This window comes from Tachysurus vachellii, chromosome 5, assembly GCF_030014155.1.
Source record: "Tachysurus vachellii isolate PV-2020 chromosome 5, HZAU_Pvac_v1, whole genome shotgun sequence".
Lineage (NCBI taxonomy): Eukaryota > Metazoa > Chordata > Actinopteri > Siluriformes > Bagridae > Tachysurus > Tachysurus vachellii.
Window position 1 is genome coordinate 31,775,371 of NC_083464.1, and position 23,230 is coordinate 31,798,600.

General features: G+C 40.3%; 3 protein-coding genes across 3 annotated transcripts; all 3 read left to right on the top strand.

The window, feature by feature from the left end:
• Positions 1-7,151: 7,151 nt before the first annotated feature.
• Positions 7,152-9,351, top strand: LOC132845423 (C-C chemokine receptor type 5-like). Its single transcript, XM_060869386.1, has 2 exons — positions 7,152-7,189; positions 8,034-9,351. Exons 1-2 carry the CDS (start codon positions 7,162-7,164, stop codon positions 9,092-9,094), a joined length of 1,089 nt encoding a protein of 362 aa, XP_060725369.1. The 5' UTR covers positions 7,152-7,161; the 3' UTR covers positions 9,095-9,351.
• Positions 9,352-10,835: 1,484 nt separating this feature from the next.
• Positions 10,836-13,808, top strand: LOC132846460 (C-C chemokine receptor type 4-like). Its single transcript, XM_060871235.1, has 2 exons — positions 10,836-11,846; positions 12,219-13,808. The coding sequence occupies exons 1-2, from the start codon at positions 11,816-11,818 to the stop codon at positions 13,238-13,240; spliced, it is 1,053 nt and encodes a 350-aa protein (XP_060727218.1). The 5' UTR covers positions 10,836-11,815; the 3' UTR covers positions 13,241-13,808.
• Positions 11,808-17,061, top strand: LOC132846461 (C-C chemokine receptor type 5-like). Its single transcript, XM_060871236.1, has 3 exons — positions 11,808-11,850; positions 15,256-15,395; positions 15,730-17,061. The coding sequence occupies exons 2-3, from the start codon at positions 15,389-15,391 to the stop codon at positions 16,710-16,712; spliced, it is 990 nt and encodes a 329-aa protein (XP_060727219.1). The 5' UTR covers positions 11,808-11,850; positions 15,256-15,388; the 3' UTR covers positions 16,713-17,061.
• Positions 17,062-23,230: the final 6,169 nt, after the last annotated feature.

The window sequence follows — 23,230 nt, forward strand, 5'->3', positions numbered from 1 at the left end:
CAGCGGTGGTGGTTTTTGGTATCTTTGGAGAAGTTGCTGTTGGATTGGTAGGGTGACAAAGACGAAAATATCGCTGCCTATTCTTCATATATGCTGGATCGGTTGTTGTACGGGTTATTTCTGAATGAAACGCTTTTTGCTTAACGTGCAGCGTTTACAATTACATGGACTGTATTCTGCTGGACTACATTTATAACTTCAGAGCAGCTTTATTGTTTTCACCATCGTGTGAGTTTTATTTCCATGTTTAGTTATTTGCTTATTTCGTTTTATTTTGGTGAAAGAGAGTAAAATGCCTGCTTCTCGGCGGTTCGAAGTTGGCTCTTTGCCAGGATTTGATGGCGCTCACATTTTCTGAAACTGTGCGCGTTAATCCCTCCTGTGGCGGACTTCAGCAACTGCACATAGCCCAAAAACAGAATGAGAAAGCACTGAGACTTATAAAATAATCTTTATCAACAAAAGACTGGACTGAACTGGTACAACGCTGCATTGGCAGCACTTTTTTCAAACATGGCGGAAGACAATGTAATAACTCCACAGGTGCACTTCAGAGCTGTTTTACCTCCAGACTTCACTGGGGATGGCAATGAAAGCTTTTCTCAATGGGCTCCTCGTTTTCAAGTATGCTGCGAGACCTCAGGTATGGACAAACCTCAGCTGGCCAAAGTACTTCCTTCAAGATTGGCAGGTGCTGCATTCAGTTATTGGGATAGTTTGTCAGATGACATAAAATCTGATTATGACCGTACATGTGGCAAAATGGCTACAGTTTTTGGCCAAAAACAGTTATTAAGAACTTTTCAAACGTACTTGAATGCCAGACCACGTCTGAGTAATGAGCCATTAGAAGTGTATGCTGCTGAACTGACCCACCTTGTTCACCAAGCTTTTACGGATTATGGACAATCTGCCATTAAAGGTGAAATTTTGCGACGTTTTATAGCTGGACTGGAACCTGCATTGCAAACTAAGCTGTACGAGTTTGGTGTTGCTACAATTGATGATGCAATTAAAGTAGCTGGTAGGTGTGAGAGGGCACGTTCCACAGCCACTGAGCCTTCTCCTCTGCCGACATCCTCTGCACCTCAGCCTGCCGTGGTACACAGCCTCACAACTGAGTCTGCCAATATGCTTGCAGCGCAGCTCAGTGACCTCCATCTGAAAGTGGACAAACTTCAGTCCATAGTTTCTATGCTGACACAGCCTAAGCCTCATCACAGCAGTGCTGTCTCATCACCTGAACGCCACTTCGCCCATCATCGGAGATCACCTTCACTTGAGAGAGCTAAAGACGGTCACTATATGCCATCGTCTCGCTATCAGCATTTCACTGCATCTGATGAGCCATACTTCAGAGGACGATCTCCTGTGCGTTCCAGTATCGGCCACCGCAGACCACAAGGGAGCCCCAGGTCAAGTTATCATCAGCAGCACGGCTATGACAGACCCATATTCTATGAGAGTAGAGATACCCGCTTTAGCCCTCGGCGTGGATATGCTGCATATGATGACTCAGTGACACCTCAACCCAGCTATAGGCATCATTCGAAGGATGACAGCAGCCCAAGGGGAAACAGAGATCGACGGAGGGGTGAGCAGTATTACAGACATCGCTCTCCAAGTCCACAACGACCCCATTCACGGCATGTACATTTCACTGAACATCACCGTTCCGGAAACGAATGGTAGCTGGAGATGGGGGCCAATCTTCAGTTCAAATGTCAGTGGCCCATAGAGACAACACAGTCACACCTGAGGACTCCACAGTTTGGACCCCATACATAAAAGGACTCATCGAGGACCAAGAAGTCAGTGTTTTCCTTGACACGGGTGCTGGTTTGTCACTCATTAGTGAGGCCTTGCGTCAACGCATCCCTGCACTGAAACATCGGCCCTTACTGAAAAGTTTCCAGGTGGCACACACACTTACTGTACAGGACATCAATTAAACATTTTAGGTTCATTAACTGTCACATTACGCCTTGGGTCACACATTTTCAGTATGGACATGTATGTTAGAGACTCTAGACAGGACGCCCTTCTTGGGTGGGACTTTTTCAAAACACATGGTGCCTCAATTGACGCAGCCTCTGGGGTTTTCATGTTCGAGAATGAAAAAATTTCTCTTCTCAGTTCCTCCCAAGCATTGCCTTTTTGCTGTAATGTGTTCTTGCTCTCACAGGTCTCAGTCCCACCCTTGACAGAGATTGTTGTTCCTGCCTCGGTAGCATGTGTATCTGAGACAGGTAGTCAGCTCCATGGTTTTCAAGGTATCCTAGAACCAAATGTGTCATTTGACAAAGATTTAGCTGTTGCTCGTAGCTTCTCTAATGTTGAAAACGGGCTCACTGTTGTTCATCTACTTAATCCTACACACCAAGACATTGAGCTGCCCAAACAGGCCCATTTAGGTCAGTTCTACTCTGTGCGTAACATGCCTTCTGATTTCTATAGGCCTGTGGACGCTCTTGTAGCTCAGGTTAGCCTGCCAAGCCCTTCGTGCAAAATACCTGATGTTCACATGGGTACAGACACTCTTACTCCCAATGAGGTGAAAGTAGTTCACTCCCTCCTACAAGAGAACTGTGATATCTTCAGTATTTCCTCTACTGATCTAGGTCGAACTGATTTGATTAAGCATAGCATACACACATCCTCTACGTCCCCTGCACGTCAGAGGGCATATCGTACATCTCCTGTCCTACGAGAGGAAATCCACAAACAAGTACAGAAACTTCTTGATGCTGACTTGATTGAGCCTAGCCATAGTCCATGGGCCTCCCCAGTGATACTTGTTTGTAAGAAGGATGGATCTTACAGATTTTGTATAGATTACAGATGTTTAAACTCGATTACGATCAAAGATGCACACCCACTCCCACGTGTGGATGACAGTTTGGATGCCCTATCTGGAGCCACCCTCTTTAGTACACTGGATTTGTCAAGTGGCTATTGGCAGATTCAAATGGATGATGCTAGTAAGGAAAAAACTGCCTTTACTACGGGTGATTCCCTGTATCATTTTAAGGTCATGCCAATGGGCCTTACTAATGCCCCCCCGACATTTCAGCGATTGATGGAGCTTGTTCTTCGTGGCCTCCATTGGTCTAAGACTTTGGTATATCTTGATGACATAATAGTCTTCAGTAAGACCTTTCAAGATCACATCCACGATCTCTCTGAAGTGTTTGGTAGATTGCGGCAGGCTGGTCTCAAACTCCATCCTCAAAAATGTCAGTTTTTCAAGCGATCTGTACTCTTTCTAGGACATGTGGTTTCAAAGGATGGCATTCAGCCAGACCCCAAGGTGACTGAGAAAGTGTTGAACTGGCCTCGTCCAACTACACCTACAGAGGTTAGAGCTTTCATAGGCCTCTGTTCATACTATCGCCATTTTATCAAAGATTTTGCAGAAAAAGCAGCTCCCTTACACAGTCTGACGAGGAAACATGCCAAATTCATTTGGAGTGAAGAATGTGAAGACACTTTTCAGTATTTTCAGGATGCTCTATCTTCCCCTCCTATCCTCACTTACCCTGATTTCAGCAAGTCTTTTATTCTATATACGGATGCATCTCACCACGCTATTGGCTCAGTTCTTGCACAACAACAACAGGGTGTTGAAAAGGTAGTAGCCTACGCCAGTCATGTGCTAAGTGCAGCAGAGTGCAACTGGTCCACCTTTGACAGAGAATGGTGGGCTATTCTTTGGTCCGTTAGACATTTCTCACACTACTTGCAAGGGTGCCTACTACTTGCAAGGGTGCCTCAGCCTACTTCTGATCTCTCAATGGCAGGCAAGCCAGAACCTTCTTTAATCACAGCCCCTCTTACTGCTCATGCTCTCATAGACCTTTCCCAGTCTTTGTCAGTCGATATTGCACAGTGTCAAAAAGATGATGTCACACTGAGGACAGTGATTGAGTGGTTAAAGGATGGAAGGAGACCTCCATCGTGGGTTCTAAAGAAAGGTTCGGCAGAGCTCAAAGTATATTGGCGACAGTTTGATAGACTGCATTTGCAGGATGAGAAAATCTACCGGTTTGCCTGTAACAAACCAAAAGAATCACCCAATCTTCATGTAGTCATTCTCAGCAAAGCTGTCCCCCAGGTGTTACAGTTTTTACATGGACATTCCACTGTAGGTCACCTTGGTCATAAAAAGACACTTGCAAGGGCCAGGGAGCATTTCTATTGGCCAAACATGGCGAGAGACATAGAGAACTACTGCCAACAGTGTGTTTCCTGCCAGTCTAGATCTATGCCAGTTCCACATCAAGTAGCTCCTTTACAGACTATTCATGCCAATCGTCCTTTTTCGAAAAGGTGGCAGCTGACATTACAGAGCTTCCTGTGACACCATCAGGCCATAAATATGTCCTTGTTCACCAAGACTATTTCACCAAGTATGTGAATTTGTACCCTATGAAGGACCAAAGAGCTGTAACAGTTGCACACTGTATTTTTGAGCAGTATGTTACAGAGCATGGTGCTCCTGAATTCCTTCATACAGATCAAGGCCGTCAGTTTGAGGCAGATTTAATCGAGGAGTTGTGTTCCAAGTTGGGTGTCACCAAAACTAGGACTTCTCCCTATCATCCTGAGGGAGAGGTTTAATCGAAAGATTTAATCGCACCCTGAAAGACCAGTTGAGTAAAAGTCTGGATCAGCAAACAGAACCATGGGATACCATGTTGAGGTCAATCCAGTTCTCCTACAGTACCAGTGTGCACAGCAGTACTGGATACACCCCTTTCTTCCTTGTTCATGGACGTGAAGCCAGACTGCCTGTTCATTTACTCTTTCCTAGTCCTGCTGAATCTTCCAGTGCCTCTGCGGGCACCCCAGCAGAGTATGCTACATCTGTCTACAGGAAATTACATTTTGCATTCCAGTTCCGTAAGGAGAATCAGGAACATGCTCATATGCAACAAAAAGCACAATATGATAAAAAAGCCAAATAAACCACGTACAATGTGGGAGACGGTTTGGCTGAATGATCCTGCTCATTCCCGATGTAAACTGGCCCCACGCTGGAAAGGACCCTACATTGTAACACGGACTGTTCAGCCTGACAGTGGTTACTCTGTACTGTATGCTATTCAGCCAAAGGATTTTCCTGAAAAGACACCACAAGTGGCACATCATAACCGTCTTAAACCCTACCTGGCTCCCACATGTCAGCTGGGGCAAACAGTATCAGATGCACCGTCTCCCACTGCACAGCCTGTTGAAAAGGAAGTACCCTCTAGTACTTCTAATTCTAATACACTTGCTACCCAGGAGAACTTGCCTTCTGTCGTTTTTAAAGGAGGAGTCCCCAATCAGAGTTCGGCTAGGTCTTTGCTTTTGGGACAGCCCCCACTGAACTTAAGTCAAAACACTGGACAGTTTAAAGTCCCACAGCCTGGTGACACTGCAAGCTTGAAAGTGGGCCGTCTTACCTTTATGGCTCCACATGCTGTTCTAGACTCTAGCCCATTAGGTCGCAGGCCTGTCAGGTTGCCTGCAAGGTTCAAAGACTATGTTGTGAAGTAAAAAAAAAAAAAATATATCTTTGCTTTATTCTTTTATTTTATTTAATTTTTGAGGTCCTTAAATGTCTCATGTGGAATACAGACCATATTGTTCATGGAAAATCGTGGTTGTGTTGCACCAACAATCTGCACATTGCTTTGTCTGGTTTATTCATGACATTGTTATTTTCTGTATGTTGAAAACGTGGACGTTTCTTTTCACATGGGGTAACTAATGTGAGGTTGCTTGTTTAACGTTCATTATATTCTATCGTTGTTTTGTTTTACGTTATTTTCTATCAAGGACTTTTATTTTGATGTTGAGTCCTAGAGGAAGAGGATGGAATGTGAAGGGGAGGAGTTTGAGAGGGTGTGTTCGGGCGCGAAGTGAGGTGTTGTTTTTTTTCCAGTTCTAATCGTCTGCTCAATAAAAGTTATTAGCTGGTAATATTTCAAGTCCATCGTCTTTATTGAAATCAACCCATGAACAGTTAAACCTCCACACCTTACACTATTACTGTAGAATGAAGACAACAGAAAAACTGTGAAGTCTTTCGTTTTTCTCTTCTCCAACATATTCACAGTTCTTACCTGATTTGAATTTCTTAAGTCATTTCTAAAATGCTGCCTTCATTCCAATAACACAAACTACCACTAGATAACAGCACTGTGCAGAAAAACATTCTGAAGAGAAAAAGATTGAGCACTTTCGGTTTGTTTGTTCACCTGAATTAAAAATAACGTCTTATAGTTTTAATTTTATTTTAAATGTATTAAAAACATGAATTTAGAGCTTTAAAAAAAGGAATAAACTATGAGGCAAAAGTGGAGGTTGTTGTGTTGCATCATCAACGTGTGTTCCAGGTGTTTCTAGATCTTTATAGCGTATTTATGGACGATTCAAATTTTATTGTTCACAGGCACAACCACATACAGTAAAAAGATTCTTATATTACAATAGTTACAATACAAACAGAAAAAATGTAATGTTTTAATAATTTCTTTATTAAGGGTCAGGGCTACATGGTGGACACAATATAATGACAGACAAATATATCTGTTATAGTACCAACTTCTCACATTCACAGGTTTATTTACAAAAATCATATCTTATAAGAATCATGGCTGTATTATTTACAGTATCAGTCAATCTACGGTACAATCTAAATGCAAGTGTGTACAGTTTTTATTAATATATTTAAAACAAATCTATAAAAACACTGGGGGGGAGGATCGTTGTCGATAGAACCTTTACAAAATAGGGGTTCTTTGTAAAAACCTTGGAAAGAAACAAACCTTTCATATTACAACAATTTAGATATAAATCTAAAGATTTTAATTCTTCAAATCTAAAGAATGTATGAATTCCATGCCATTAAATTCAGTGAAATTGTTTTAACAATCTAGAAAACACAGATGTTTTGAAATGACACATTCGTGAAATAATTCAAACTGGAATGATAAACTTACATTATTGAACGTGCATGTTCCTCCTTTACTACAATCTTACCAATCTTATGTGCTGAAGAACTTTTCTTCCTACCAGAAGAAAACAAAGCCACACCCAGACATAGCTGGTCCTCTTGTTATATATAAAGACAAACACTGCCTACTTTCACAATCACTCTTGGACTCATAAATCATGGGTACGATCTACCCCAACACAACAAGTAGGTGAATATTTTCCTTTTTTGCAGTCACTTACAAATTTATTAACACATTAAATACTAACCCATTAGTTATCACTGGTCATAATCAGTAAAGGGTCTCTAATAACAGACACTGGCCACATGAATAAGGAATAAAGTAAAAGTAATGCTTTCCAATTGATGGTGTAGTACATAAAGTACTCTTTAGCAGAATAATCACAAAATAATAAAGCATATAAACTGATGAAAAAAATCTCTTACAAGTTTGACAAGTGTGGCTTAGAAGGCCACAAAAGACAAAATGATCAAATATGGTAGAAACAACTTACAACATGGCTCCACGAGCACCATTAACTCAACCAGTGAAAGGAGCAAAGTAACATCTGAATGTTCTTGTGTGTTTTCATGTTGATGAGACAATCACGTTTTAACTCAAGTTCTATCTCAGACCTTAAACATGGAACAACAATCAATCTTTTTCCCCCCAGGAAAAAAAATGGATAAATAAGTAGGTAACAGTTCACATATTGAACATACAGTGTGTATATAATGCTTAATAAATATTATCATCTTGTTAAAAAAAAAAGAAGTATTTACAGTTATTAAGCAATGGGTCAGTCAGGTGAAGGTGTCTGATAACCCGAGACCTGAAACACCCTTTAACCTCGTCACTGATGATGTGTCCAAGCCACACCTTCCAAATGGTGTTTCATGTAACTAGATTTCTATCTAATATGTACAACAAGAGTATAATTGTATAACTGCGCCACCGATCAACAGATTAATCAGATAGTAAAAAAGCCAAAATATCAACAAAACACGTTTGATCCCTTTTCTAAAAATTCAATTGTATTTCCATGAACAGCTGAGAACTACAATTACAGCTACGATGACTATTACTTCGACCTCTTCGACTTAATTCCCTGCGACAATATCAACATAAAGGCCTTCAGCAGAGTCTTCCTCCCTACACTCTACAGCATCGTCTTCATCGTGGGGTTCATCGGCAACGGCTTGGTGTTGTGTGTCCTGGTCAAGTTCAGCAAAAGGTCCAACATGTCAGATGTGTGTCTCTTCAACCTGGCGCTTTCAGACCTCCTCTTCCTTCTCTCGTTACCTTTCTGGGCTCATTACTCCCTCACCAGTCAGTGGACCTTCGGGAGCTTCATGTGCCGTACAGTGACGGCGTTCTACACGCTGGGATTCTATGGAAGCATCTTCATCATGATCCTCATGACTGTAGACCGCTATGCTGTCATTGTCCATGCCCAGCCCTCCCTGTTCTCTAAGAACCGGTCTGTCAGAGCTAGCATAGTCCTGATTTTGTTTATGTGGACACTTAGCCTGGGAGCTTCTCTGCCCACCGTCATTTGGGCACAAGTGAACAATAAATCAGAAGTATGGTCATGCAGTGTGGAATATCCAGAAGGAACAGAGTGGAGGTGTTTTTCTTACATCGAGCTTAATGTCCTCAGCCTGATTATTCCTCTGTCAGTGATGGTGTTCTGCTACTCACGCATCATCCCTATCTTAATGACCATGAAGTCTCAGAAGAAACACAGAGCTGTCAGGCTCATGCTGGTCTTGGTCAGTGTTTTCTTCCTCTTCTGGACACCTTACAACATCGTCATCTTCCTGAAGTTCCTGCATCATTTGGGTTACATGAGCACTTGTAAGTGGTATCAGGACCTGACCATGGCTATGCAGTGGGTGGAAACCATAGCGTTCTGTCACTGCTGCATCAACCCCATCATCTACGCTTTTGTGGGGCAGAGATTCAGGAATTTATTTCTAAGGATCCTCCAAGAGTGGTTTCCTTGTTGCTTTGGTTCGTATACAAGAGTCAAACACGAGCCGACAGAGAGGTGGGTCTCGGTGTACTCACGCTCCTCAGTTAATACCAGCACAGAGTCCGTTCAGCCATAAGGGCAAAAGTGCAGCATGTAGTTTAAACACAGTTATAAGCAGACAAAACTGAAACTGTATTAAGGGGGAAAAAAATTACTGGTTAGGTTTCTTTTTTTCCAGAAAAGGTTTTTGAGTGTTTTTTTTGCTTTTGTTCGTATTTTTGCACAGAATATGAGACATTATTAACACAAAATTATCTTAAAACCTTAACTAAAAGTTAATATTTTTGTCATTTATTTGTCAGACTTACACAGTGATGCATATACAGAGGCTTTATTCTGTTTTCAAAGAAAATAAAGGAAATGATAAGCATTAAACTGTCTGTTTTTCCTTGTCAACCTTGTAGATCATGATCACATGACTATTCAATAGTAAAATTTTAATCCGGCATGAATTCCGGCTCGAAATTCATGGAACGAAACCCTGCAGACACACTAACTGAAAAGTGTAGCATTACAGTTAACTGTAGTAAGACTTAAGCTTCCTAAATGTAAGAATTCACCCATTTTTCCATCCGTGACTATCAGCACATTGTGCCCTCCTACTGAATTCCTTGAACATGTCCTTGGCGGTCCCTTGACCAACAACGTCAGCCATATAAAAACTGGCTAAATTACCAACAGTGTTCTTGTCAATGCTGCAGCGCCTGCAGTGAAGACACTGTGCCTTAAAGGGGCAGGTGGTAAAAAAATCATCCTAATGCACTAAAATTTCACAACAGAAGTAACAGCTTTTAACACTGCGCTTAACCCTGGTTCTACAGCTAGAGGAACATTTTACACTGGTGATTTAGAAGAGGCTCTGAAGCTTTTGCAGTGTTAACCCCACATTAAGGCACCAGTGTGAAGTGAAATTAAACAGCATGTGCTCGATATCATGTGAAAACCAGGACGTAGCAACACCTCGGCATAAATTGCTCAGTAGTTAGAGTCATGCAACACGGTAAACATCACAGAAGTGCCGCTGTAGTGAGGGGGAAAGATGAGACATTGAAAAAACAGCAGAGACTGGATATGAACAAACTACAAAATGCAAATTGGATATCCCAACGGCCCGAACCCTCACCCGTTTATGTGCCTAAACATGGAGGAACTTCGCTAAATTTGGGCTGATAAACAGAGTAACTAACTACGCCATCTTGGGGGCCTACTACCGGCGATTCACCCTTCAATAGACTGTATTTCAGATGCCTCCCTAAGACAGAGGACACCGATCGTATGTGCCCCCCGACACCACAGCTCATACAGTACAACACCACTGAGAGCATTGCGACTGTCAGAAGCACCACCATCACACATGAAGTCACCACTCTCGCTGTAGCTGGCACCCAAATCTGAGTGGAAATAAACAATTAGGGATTTAGACAAGCACACACACACACACACACACACACACACACACACACTACAATTCAGTACATGTGCCACCGACAAAAGAAATAACATTTACATAAAAACTCATTATGCTTATATAAAAGGTTAAATTAAAGCACCATCATTTCTGTAGCAACAACAAACAAGGTACTGTCTGTACACCACCGTCTGTATTTCCAGAAAAAAAAGAAAGAAAAGTTTGTGGACTTCAATGGGACAATATAATGAATTCATTAATTATTCAAGTGATTATTACATACGCCATTGTGGCTGCATATGGCATACCGTGTGTGTGTGTGTGTGTGTGTGTGTGTGTGTGTGTATGTGTGTTTACAGCTGAAGGAGAAAGAAGCCTTGCTGAAAGCTTTATTCAAGGTACAAGGGCATGATCAAACTTGCATGGATTTTTCCTGCTATTTTTACAGCGAATGTGGTTTTTCTAGAACGTTTCAAATTAAGACACGTACCAGTAAGACATGTGACAGAGCCAGGTGACTGTGTGTAACAGGAACTGTAAGTGTAAATGAGAGACAGAACTGATTGCATTTCTAATATCGGCTTCTAAAGTCATTTATAAAGACTTTATTCGGTTCCCAACAAAAGCACAAACACCAAACAGAACACGATCATTGTTAAGAACCTAATTGTTAAATCCGATATTATTTGGACAGAAAAGCTTCATTTTGATTGCTGAGCTGCATCGAAGTTGTTGTAAACGACACTTTAAGCATGTTTTCCAGGAATGGATGTAAACTTGGATACTGAAGATTTCTTCTTTATTGTTGTGTGGAGTTACCTGATCCAACATGTACTTATCAGTTCAGTGGAAATCACATGTGAATACCAGCTGATGTGAATCATCGGTTCCAGATACAGGTAAGTGAAAAAAGTGGAACATGTTCAAGTGAAACACAACCTTAATTCGTTCCTTCCGTGATGGATTTTCCATCATGTGTCTTTGAATGAATCATTCCTAGGTACACCTTGATACACAACTCAATTATTTCTATCTCTTTTGTCTAGTTAACTGATTGGTTTTCTTTAGAACTTGTTCCTTAAAAGAAAGCAGCAGGGACGAGAGCATCTATACTGTCATTCATTTGAATTTATTAGACATCACTAATGAATATTTGGATATTCTTGGATATGTTGTTTTATAAAGGATATCGTTAGAATTGCAGTGTTCTTGTTTATTTTCCTGCTAAAATGAGCACAATTAGTACATAAAAAGACATAAACGTGGTTACAGACGTCTGTACTGTGAGCAGGACGAAGCCCCACCTCTACAGCATAAAAGCTCAGGACGGTGTTATATCACTACACACAGCCTTCTTTCACGGTCACAATCGAATTGGACGGATGAATCATGGCAACGGTTTTACAGAGCAGAACGACATGTAAGTGCGTGGATTTTTTTAATATAATCAGCAGTTTTAAACTTATTACTGAGTCTCGAAAAACGTTGCTTAATTGCTTTTAGTCTTAAAGTACTACAGATGACTGAAAATAAACAATCAGTACCAAATTACTACAGAGATCCTTTGAAATTGTTACAGAATCGGATCGAATTTCTTCGTTTTATTCTCTTGTGTTATTATTTGCACTGATGCTAGTTTTCAGTCTGGTTACATCTCTACATTTGTGTTCCAGAATATCTATTGCTCCCTGTAGACATTTTTCTAGCCCAGTAATAAAAACGTTTTATTTTCTGTTATTATCAACTTGTACATGCAGAAATCGTGCAATAAGTGATTTTTTTTCATAAACAGCTGAAAACGATTCTGCTAATGACACCATACTAGATGAGTACTTATTCTGCAACACCAACATAAAGGCCTTCAGCCGAGTCTTCCTCCCTACACTCTACAGCATCGTCTTCATCGTGGGGTTCATCGGCAACTGCCTGGTTGTTTGTGTCCTGGTCAAGTTCCACAAAAAGTCCAACATGTCAGATGTGTGTCTCTTCAATCTGGTGCTTTCAGACCTCCTCTTCCTTCTCTCATTACCTTTCTGGGCTCACTACGCCCTCACCAGTCAGTGGATCTTCGGGAGCTTCATGTGCTGTACAGTGATGGCGTTCTACACGCTGGGATTCTATGGAAGCATCTTCTTCATGATCCTCATGACCATTGAGCGCTACAGTGTCATTGTCCACACCCAGACCTCCCTGTTCTCTAAGCACCGGTCTGTCAGAGCTAGCATAGCCCTGGTTTTGTTTATGTGGACACTTAGCCTGGGAGCTTCTCTGCCCACCGTCATTTGGGCACAAGTGAACAATAAATCAGACCTATGGACTTGCAAAGAGGAATATCCAAAAGGAACAAAGTGGAAGTCTTTCTCTTACATGGAGTTGAACATCCTTGTCTTAATTATTCCTCTGTCAGTGATGTTGTTCTGCTACTCGCGCATCATCCCTATCTTAATGACCATGAAGTCTCAGAAGAAACACAGAGCTGTCAGGCTCATGCTGGTCTTGGTCAGTGTTTTCTTCCTCTTCTGGACACCTTACAACATCGTCATCTTCCTGAAGTTCCTGCAGTATCTGGGTTACATGCACACTTGTGAGTGGGATCAAGACCTGAACATGGCTATGCAGTGGGTGGAAACCATAGCGTTCTGTCACTGCTGCATCAACCCCATCATCTACGCCTTTGTGGGGCAGAGATTCAGGAAGTTATTTCTAAGAATCCTTAAAGAGTGGTTTCCTCTTTGCTTTGGTCGCTTTAGAACAACTGAAAGTGAGTTCTCAATGAGGACGAACAATACTGTACGTCCTCCAGATATTCAGTGACTTCCAGAACAAAGTCAAAATCAAAACTGTAAACTCTTTTGAACAGGAAAAACAAAACAACAAACAAACTATGCATAAAAATATTACTCAGGCCATGTTACAGTATGTTGGCATTATAGTTTAAATGTTATTTACATTGGGATAAAAATTCTGCATTATACAATATAAGCACATCCTTTGCCTGTGACTCTAAAATCTCTTCATTTACACCTTCTGTATATTGTGTATTTGTACAGTGTTGTTTTTTCATCTGCTCCCTGTTCCGAGTTGCCACAGCGGATCATCTGGTTCGCATATATGATTAGCCACAGGTTTTACACCGGATCACTTCTAGCACCGTATCTCATTACAGTCCGTCAATTAGATAACTATCATCATTCAAACTATTTTCTTTCAATTCTAGAGTATTAATCTATCCTAGTTCTAGAGGGTTGTGTTAGGAAGGGCATCTGGACTAACACCTGTGCCAAAATTAATATATTCATGGCTTTGTAACCGTGTTATTCTTCAATTCAGTCGTGGAGATCCAACGAATGCACGCATTTGAAATAAATTGAATTCAATCAGGTTTTATTTTCAAGTCTCTTTAATATGTTGATATGACTCTCACATTTATGTGCATGTTATGACAAAGGGAGTTTATACAGTATGTCGCTTTCCCTACAAACCCTGATGTTTTTTCAGTCCATCCTGGTAGTATCACATCTCTGTATCAGATAGGCTCTCACAATCTGCTCACTTTGACTTTGACTTGCTCATTTGTTCTTGCTTTTCTGTTAAGACAGAATTTCATCAGCCAGGTCATTTTCCAGCTTCGTGTTCCTGCTGAAGGTGTCTGTAATCGAACTGGAACAAACGTGATCGTCCACAAAATTGTACAGAATGTTTTTGTATTCTGCAGATTTTCCTTCACTGATAGCACCAGGACCAAATATGTTCCAGCATGACAATACACACAAAATGAGCTCCATGAAGACCTGGTTTGCCAAGAAATCTGTTGTAGAAGAACTGGAATGGATTGCACAAAGCTAGCCATGCTAAGTTAATCCAAACCTCATATTCTGAGCTGTCTGAATTGAAGTGAGCTGATTGTGTCCAACGTCACACCCACAGCGTTCGAGCTACCGTCTGGAGGAACCAGAGTGCAATTCATTTGACAGCTCCATAACTGTACCAATAGAGGACGCTGTAACACCATACTAAAGATTTCAATAGTAAATACATGAGAAAGTTCACTTATGTAATAATCTTTGGACTAATCACTACAGTCATCCTGTTTCACTTGTGTTCTTAACTTTAATAAGGGATTTAATCAATTAAACATGCTCCTTATTAGAAGAAAGCAGTGGTATCTATTAGCCAGATCACTTCCAGATGTTGCTGAGATACAGTAATTTCGTCACCTATCTGTTGCACCTGATGCAAATCAGTCCCACCGATTAAATAATGCCAAAGTGGTGGCAGAGGCCAGGACGATTAGATAAAATCTACAAAGCAGAATGTGTGAACTGGTCCGTAGTTTCTAGTGGATGCTAAACAGACAGGATCAATGATAATAGAACAATAAACAACAACAACAACAACAACAAAAAGACAAGGTGAGACCACAAGATAACTCATTGAAGTCACCGATGAATAAAGTGATGTTAATCGTTTGAAGCTATGAGTTAATATATAGAGGTCATAATATAATATTTAGAGAGTATAATAGTAGTGGTCATGAGATCCTGAGCATCCAGTCTATTAACTTTATTTATGTCTCCCAGCAGCAGATAGGAAAAGTCTATTTGCTTTGAGAATTTGTTTAAGGTTCAGTGAGCTAATGTTACATCGGTGTCACAATTGCAGTTGATTTATTAATGTGCTGTTTAATATTAATAAACTTCATCTTATATATACAGTATACTATATTACCTGTAACACCTGTCGTCAACAGTTTTAATTAAAACTAAAGATTGTACATTTGTTATTTCTGGCATGTTTATAAGTGTCTATATGTTTTGTTTAATTTGTAGTTTGCTAGAAAGTGACTTATCTGGCAACAGGACAAAGCCCCACCTTATAGAGCTTCCCTTAATAAAGCACATCATCTTCCTACGGTCCAATATACACTTGGTCTCGGTCTGAGGAGACACGACGCAGCCCAACATGACGAGTAGGTGGAAGGTTTACATTTCTCAGCTACTTGTTAAGAATATTTTTGTTCCTAGATTTAATAAACAGTGTGTAAATTTTCTTGCTTCTACAAATGATTAAAACTGACACTGGGTTCTTTGTCTCTCTCACTGAAAAGAGCTAGATTCTGATTCTGTGGTCTGTATTTATTTATTACTGAGTCTTAAAAACCTTTATGACTCTAAATGGTTTTGACAACTTGACAAAAGTGTAAAAAACTGTCACTTTTTTTAACTGCAGGTTTAACTGCATCTACAGGGAAAGATGTTTTTCCCCTATTCGATTAACATGTAAACTTTTCTCCTCATTAACAGCCAAGAACGATTCTGCTAATGACACCATACTAGATAAGTACTTACCCTGCAACAACACCAACATAATGGCCTTCAGCAGAGTCTTCCTCCCTACACTCTACAGCATCGTCTTCATCGTGGGGTTCATCGGCAACTGCCTGGTTGTTTGTGTCCTGGTCAAGTTCCACAAAAAGTCCAACATGTCAGATGTGTGTCTCTTCAACCTGGCGCTTTCAGACCTCCTCTTCCTTCTCTCATTACCTTTCTGGGCTCACTACGCCCTCACCAGTCAGTGGACCTTCGGGAGCTTCATGTGCCGTACAGTGACAGCGTTCTACATGCTGGGATTCTATGGAAGCATCTTCTTCATGATCCTTATGACCATTGAGCGCTACAGTGTCATTGTCCATACCCAGACCTCCCTGTTCTCTAAGCACCGGTCTGTCAGAGCTAGCATAGCCCTGGTTTTGTTTATGTGGACACTTAGCCTGGGAGCTTCTCTGCCCACCGTCATTTGGGCACAAGTGAACAATAAATCAGAAGTATGGACATGCAGTTTGGAATATCCAAAAGGAACAAAGTGGAGGTCTTTCTCTTACATGGAGTTGAACATCCTTGTTTTAATTATTCCTCTGTCAGTGATGTTGTTCTGCTACTCGCGCATCATCCCTATCTTAATGACCATGAAGTCTCAGAAGAAACACAGAGCTGTCAGGCTCATGCTGGTCTTGGTCAGTGTTTTCTTCCTCTTCTGGACACCTTACAACATCGTCATCTTCCTGAAATTCCTGCAGTATCTGGATTACATGAGCACTTGTAAGTGGTATCAGGACCTGACCATGGCTATGCAGTGGGTGGAAACCATAGCGTTCTGTCACTGCTGCATCAACCCCATCATCTACGCCTTTGTGGGGCAGAGATTCAGGAATTTATTTCTAAAGATCTTGAAATTGTGGTTTCCTTGTTGCTTTGGTCGCTGTACTACAACTGAAAGTGAGCTGTGAAGAGGACCATTAGGTACTCCTCAGAGATTTCTGGCACAAAGATAAAACTAAAAGGTGGTTAAAACCATTATCACATTTGTACTACTATTAACTCTTATTATGCCTGGATGGACAATGTAGCCATGTAATGTGAAGACCTTAATGAACACTGCGTTATAAAAATAATATAATATATAAATAATATAAATGCTGTATAAATAATAAAAAGAGTGAATGAAACAAATCCACATCCAGCCAATAATTCAGCTTGTATATTCATTTTAAAGGCTGCCAAGTGTGCATGTTTTTTTCCATGGAAGTTTAAAGTCAACTAAATAACCAGTCAAACAGTTTACTTAAAGTCACAGAAGGATGTCCTATTTTATTGACTCTACTGTATTTATCTATGTAGTGATTTTGGCTCGCGAAGTAATTATAACGTGTTATAGTGACTCCTAAATATTTTAACCCAAGTTGAAACTGACGGTAATGGAATTAACGTTACACTTATTTGGTCTGTTCGTCCGGCGAACAGGCCGTGTAACCTTTATTAATTCTATGAAGGCGATATCTTCCCGGCCGAGAAAGACGCACTTCCCTTTTACTTTATACAGTAATTTAAATTAAATGAACTTAATAGAGCATGTAGTTCAGACCAGATGTTGCAGGTACCTTACGTTTGTGAGCGATACTCAGAGACAATCACTTGTGGGACAAAAATATGGCGTTTAATGAATGAGACAAACACAACATAAAGCTAACTACACAAACAAACAAAAGAAGTAGAGAAAATAAAAATACACAAAAAAAATTAAAATTGGGGAAAGGGAGGAAGAGACTGGAAAGAAGAAATTAGAAAGGAAGGAAAGGAACGGCAAGCTTAAACTTCAAAAGTAATCACACCCTAACTGGGAAATCGTCACCGGAAACTTAAATTCACCTTCAGACTCAATACAAGGTTCATACTTAAAATACGCATCTAAATTGGTTGGTAAAGGAAACGGTTACTTGCATTGGCTTGCGGCACAAGAGTCTGGATGCAACAGAGAAATCTCTGACGAGTCAGTTAGGGTGGGGTGAGATGTTCTTCCAAGTTCTCCTGAAGATCAGAGCAGTTGTTGTTATTGGAAGTGAAGCTTGCTGGAAGTTCTTTGGAGGAAGATGGAGTCGTCTCCAAGCTGTTCCAAAAGTCTGACCACTGATTGGTGGTGTTTGTGACATTTTAACTCCACCCATCTTTGGGGAGATTTGGGTCATTTGGATACTAAACATGAAGGGGAATGAAGGCATCGGTACATTACATACACAGATCAATAATCAAAGTGTAACTGATGTTACTACGATATTGTGTTCTGATAAAGGAGAAAGAGACAAAAATGAAACACAAAACAAAATGCACTTTCATTAGTGAAGTGAAAAACAGCTAATGTTGTATACATTCTGACATCAGACCTTAAAAGGACATACTGTACAGCATTAGAACAGATATACATTAACATGCCAGGATCAGTAATTAAAGTATAACTGATGTTAATCCAGTGTTGTGTTCTGGTACATAAATAAAATACATCCTTGTCAGGAAAGTAAGGAGCAAATAATTTTAAGTCAGGCAAGCCTTAACAGAAGAGACACATTACAACAGGGTTATAAGAATAAGAATCTTACAGTATCTTATCTACTTGTTTTATTAGTAAAAGGAATGTCTCATTGTGTTGTGTGGGTTGTGTTTGTGTGTGTGTGCGTGTGTACGTGCTTGCGTGCGTGTGTGTGTGTGTGTGTGTGAGTGTGTGCGTGTTTTATGGTTGAGGGCCTTCCCTGTGAATTCACCCAGGGGGTTATCTGGTTCTCTCTCTGTGTGTGAGTGTGTGTGTGTGTGTGTGTGTGTGTGTGTGTGTTTGTGTGTGTGTGCGTGCGTGAGTGCGTGCATGTGTGTGAGTGTGTGCGTGTTTTATGGTTGAGGGCCTTCCCTGTGAATTCACCCAGGGGGTTATCTGGTTCTCTCTCTGTGTATGTGTGTGTGTGTGTGTGTGTGTGTGTGTGTGTGTGTGTGTGTGTGTGTGACACTGTGGAATGTAGCCCCCTCAAAAAAATTGTAAACTGGAAGTCTAAATGACCTGTACCAGACGCTACATCTATTAAAAGTGAGGCTTTCCCAAGAAAAATCCATGTAAATATCCTGCACTGTCACACTGTTTTTTTCCATTTAATCCCCTCAGACTACCAGTGACTGCATTATGCATTAAACAACCACAAAATATCATGCTGTGCCTCATCAAAATATCTGTAAAATAAATGATGGTTAAAATGACACCCAGGAAGTTGGAAGTTTCTGGAGGTCCTGAGTTGGTAGCTCTCCTGAGAAGATTTGTTGTTCTAATGGTTTGTTGTGGTTTTTGACCCTCAGTGAAAACATGAATACTGTTCAAACTGAGGTTGTTGTCATGCTTGTTAAAAAAAATGTGAGATAGACAACTGATAGATAGACAACAATAATTGGGAGATTTGGGGTAACATTGCGAAATGGAGATTCTGGGGATGTTATAAAGATCTCATGTTGCTTGCATTTTGTTTTATGCTCTAATGCTTCAACCTTGAATGTGAATTCTTTTCTCTATATAGTCGTGGCCTAATGGTTAGAGAGTTTGACTCCTAACCCTAAGGTTGTGGGTTCGAGTCTCGGGCCGGCAATACCACGACTGAGGTGCCCTTGAGCAAGGCACCGAACCCCCCCAACTGCTCCCCGGGCACCGCAGCATAAATGGCTGCCCACTGCTCCGGGTGTGTGTTCACGGTGTGTGTGTGTGTGTGTGTGTTCACTGCTGTGTGTGTGTGCACTTTGGATGGGTTAAATGCAGAGAACAAATTCTGAGTACTATATAATTTCTATACTTCTTGATTTACTACTTGATTTCAGGTGTAAAAAGCCCTTTTATGGCCCTTTTAAAAAATAATAATACAAAAAGATGATTGTTCATGTCCATATAAATATCATCTGCACCTCTTCAATCCAACCAAGCAGGAGTTGCACTGATTTAATGATCCAGATGACTGATAGCATCATTCATTAGTAAAACTTCACTTCGACAGGAACATATCAACACAGGATGTATGAACACACGGCATCTGCGAATCCACAGCCTTATTCACACAACTTTCAGAATAACAACCCATGTAAGTAACCTGTACAATCTCTTGAGTTAATTTCCCGTTTCCTGAAGCCTCCACGTAAAAGCAATCCCACAATTCTTCTAAAGCAGCAGTTGTTAAGCCGGGCATCGTGACCGATGCGATAGGAGGGTCATGGGAAAACTTATTTAAAAGAAGTGCACAAAATGGCACCACCTCCTGGTGACATGATAACTAATTAACTATATAGATTGGAAGAAGTCTCAAAGGCTTAGCTCAAATTTGTGGATTAGAAGTCCTCATAGCTGGACTTCTGATTAGACATGGAGTGAATTCATGTCAAGAACAAGTTCAGATTCTTTTGTCCACAGCTTTCTGGTCATGGAGAGAAGTTCCTAACAGACAGTGTTATGTCTTGCACCTCACTTATTGCTTTTCTAGCTTTTGTCTCACATCAGCAAGGTACGTTCCTTTATGTAGTCCATGTATGTTTTTCCACCTCAGGATCATGTCTACGTTCATGTATTGTTTGTGTTTAATAAAATACGAATCTGCACTCACTTCCTAATATGATGACTTTTACAGTATTATCAGTCATCTCCATGCTTAGCTTCCTCTGGCCATAATGATTTCAAACTAATTCCTCTGGGAAGCATTTTACAGTACAACAACAAAATACATTAATGCCATATCAACTTAGCAGCTTTGTAGAAATGTGATGCGTCACTAGAGAAAATTCTGCTTTCTTTTTGTGCTTAGACTTCATCAGAATGAAAAGATATCAAATGAATATAGATGAAAACCTGATTAAGATAGAGGCCCTAGCAGAGGAGCTGAGGAACTTAAATATTAATATAAAATAAAATGTTCCTGACAAATGAAGACATCACGGATCAGACACTGTACCTAGACAGTTGGAAAGAGCATGAAGAGCCCGACGAAGAAGATCATTCATTCATTCATTCATTCATCTTCTACCGCTTATCCGAACTACCTCGGGTCACGGGGAGCCTGTGCCTATCTCAGGCGTCATCGGGCATCAAGGCAGGATACACCCTGGACGGAGTGCCAACCCATCGCAGGGCACACACACACACACTCATTCACTCACACAATCACACACTACAGACAATTTTCCAGAGATGCCAATCAACCTACCATGCATGTCTTTGGACCGGGGGAGGAAACCGGAGTACCCGGAGGAAACCCCCGAGGCACGGGGAGAACATGCAAACTCCACACACACAAGGCGGAGGCGGGAATCGAACCCCCAACCCTGGAGGTGTGAGGCCAACGTGCTAACCACTAAGCCACCGTGCTCCCTACGAAGAAGATCATACTTCGTTAAATTTTATTTTTCAGAAGTTCAAGAGAACTCTGAAGCGTTTTCTTTTATTACTTTTATGTAACTTTGTAAACCCTGATATAACGGTTCAGAACATACTGTATATAGGACTAAGTTACAGCAAGCCTTGACTTAGATGAGCTCACGATTATCCTGTGCATTCGCAGAAGAGCAAGATATCTTAACCACAGGTTTAAAAAAAAGAAAATGTCTATGACTAACGCTTACTTAGAAGGGACGTGTAACCACAGCTTAGCAACAAGAAAATGTAACCATGTCAGATACATAAACATAGATGGTCATTTAAGTGTTTTGAATGATAAATCGGAAGAGGCTCTGATGTACAGAGGGTATGGCTGACAGGAAAAAACACTGGTGACAGCAAGGGTTACTGTGACCCATGAGTAATGTTCAGTGTTGTATAAAGTAGTAGAAAACAAAACTTGAGTAAAAGTACAAGTATCGTACTAGAAAAAGACTTTGGTAGAAGTGAAAGTTACCTTTTAGAATATTACTCAAGTAAAAGTCTTAAAGTATCTGATATTTACTGTACTTAAGTATCAAAAGTCATTTTCTGATATTTAATGTACTTAAGTATTTGAAGTAAAAAGTAAAATTTCAGTGATTTTCTGTAGACATAAGATCAGGGGCAGTTCTAGGGTCTCATCTTTAGGGGTAAATAAAACAAGAAGAGTTTTATATTATATATTATATGACTACATAGTAAGCCAAAACTTATGGTGTTATTAAATGACAAAAGTGGTCACCAAAATTTTATGTATGATGTAATGATGTCAGTCTTGAATCAGATCAGTTCATGTATGTGTGCATTCTCTACAAACAGTGTGTCCAATGAATGCAGTCATTAATAAACTAATATTCACAAGACAAAGACCAAATCAATAAATGTTATTTTTATTTAGTATTGAATGGATTGTTTGCATTATAGGGGTGTTAAAACACGATTTCACTTTTCTAACTTTAGCTAGTGTGTAATGTTCCTGTTTGAGCATAAACAACATCTGCAAAGTTTTAAGCAAAGGGAGATATTTGCTTTTAAAGAAATCCATTTCTAAGGACTACAGCAAACGGCCAGTAGGGACACGACATTCCTCCAGGGTTGCTGACGTCACTAAGCCCAATATTTACATAAACCCCTCCTCCATGAATATTAAATGGGGGGTGTGTGTGTGTGTGTGTGTGTGTGTGTGTGTGTGTGTGGCCATTTTATATTGCTGTGGAGAGTTGTTGTGGTATAGTTAGTAGGCTGCAGTGTCGTTACCATTACCAAATTAATTACCAAATAATGCTGTTATTTTCCTCCGGATTGCAGGTCCACTTTGTTCAGCCTTCCTAGGGACGGGGAAGTTACAGTAGGGATCAATGGTTAAAATGTATTTTTAACTCGGTCCCTCATAATTATTATGTTCTTCTCATCTGCGCAAAGTTGACGCACTAATAACAATACCATTTATATTACTTAAAGACAGCAGTATCTCCCAATGTCTCAAACCCAAAGTAAAATAAAACTGGATTAAACTTGAAAGGCGGGACATGTTTACTCCCATGCAATCCACATTAAGTCGTTAATTCAGAAAAACAGAGCAAAAAGCTTTTTATTCATGAAAAATTATCTTATAATTTTGAGACAATTAAGTCGTTAATTCAGAAAAACAGTAGATTTTTTCCTCAGGTGAATGCAATACGCTTCCGTAGTGCTGAACATTTTACGGAGGAAAGCTTTTAACTATTAAATTATTATAAATTTAAATTATATTAAATTATTAAATTATAAATGATTAAATTATTATTATTAATAAAACTATTTACACATTATGCATAATTTTGGTACTAGCTTATTACACTACCTTCTGTATTTCCTTGCAGCAGATGTTTTTGCACAGTTATTACATGTAGCTACACCTAGGGTTGCAAAGGGGCGAAAGTTTCCAGTAAATTTCCGGAAACTTTCCACGGGAACTTAATCTGGGGAATTTTGGGAATATTCAAAATTGGAAACTTTACAGGAATTTATGGAAATTTACGGGGAATTTACAGTAATTTATGG

Coding starts and splice junctions, on each gene's coding strand:
- LOC132845423 (XM_060869386.1), top strand. CDS start 7,162: ATGGGTACGATCTACCCCAACACAACAA. Junction 7,190..8,033: donor GATCTACCCCAACACAACAA/GTAGGTGAATAT, acceptor TTCCATGAACAG/CTGAGAACTACAATTACAGC.
- LOC132846460 (XM_060871235.1), top strand. CDS start 11,816: ATGGCAACGGTTTTACAGAGCAGAACGACAT. Junction 11,847..12,218: donor TTTACAGAGCAGAACGACAT/GTAAGTGCGTGG, acceptor TTTCATAAACAG/CTGAAAACGATTCTGCTAAT.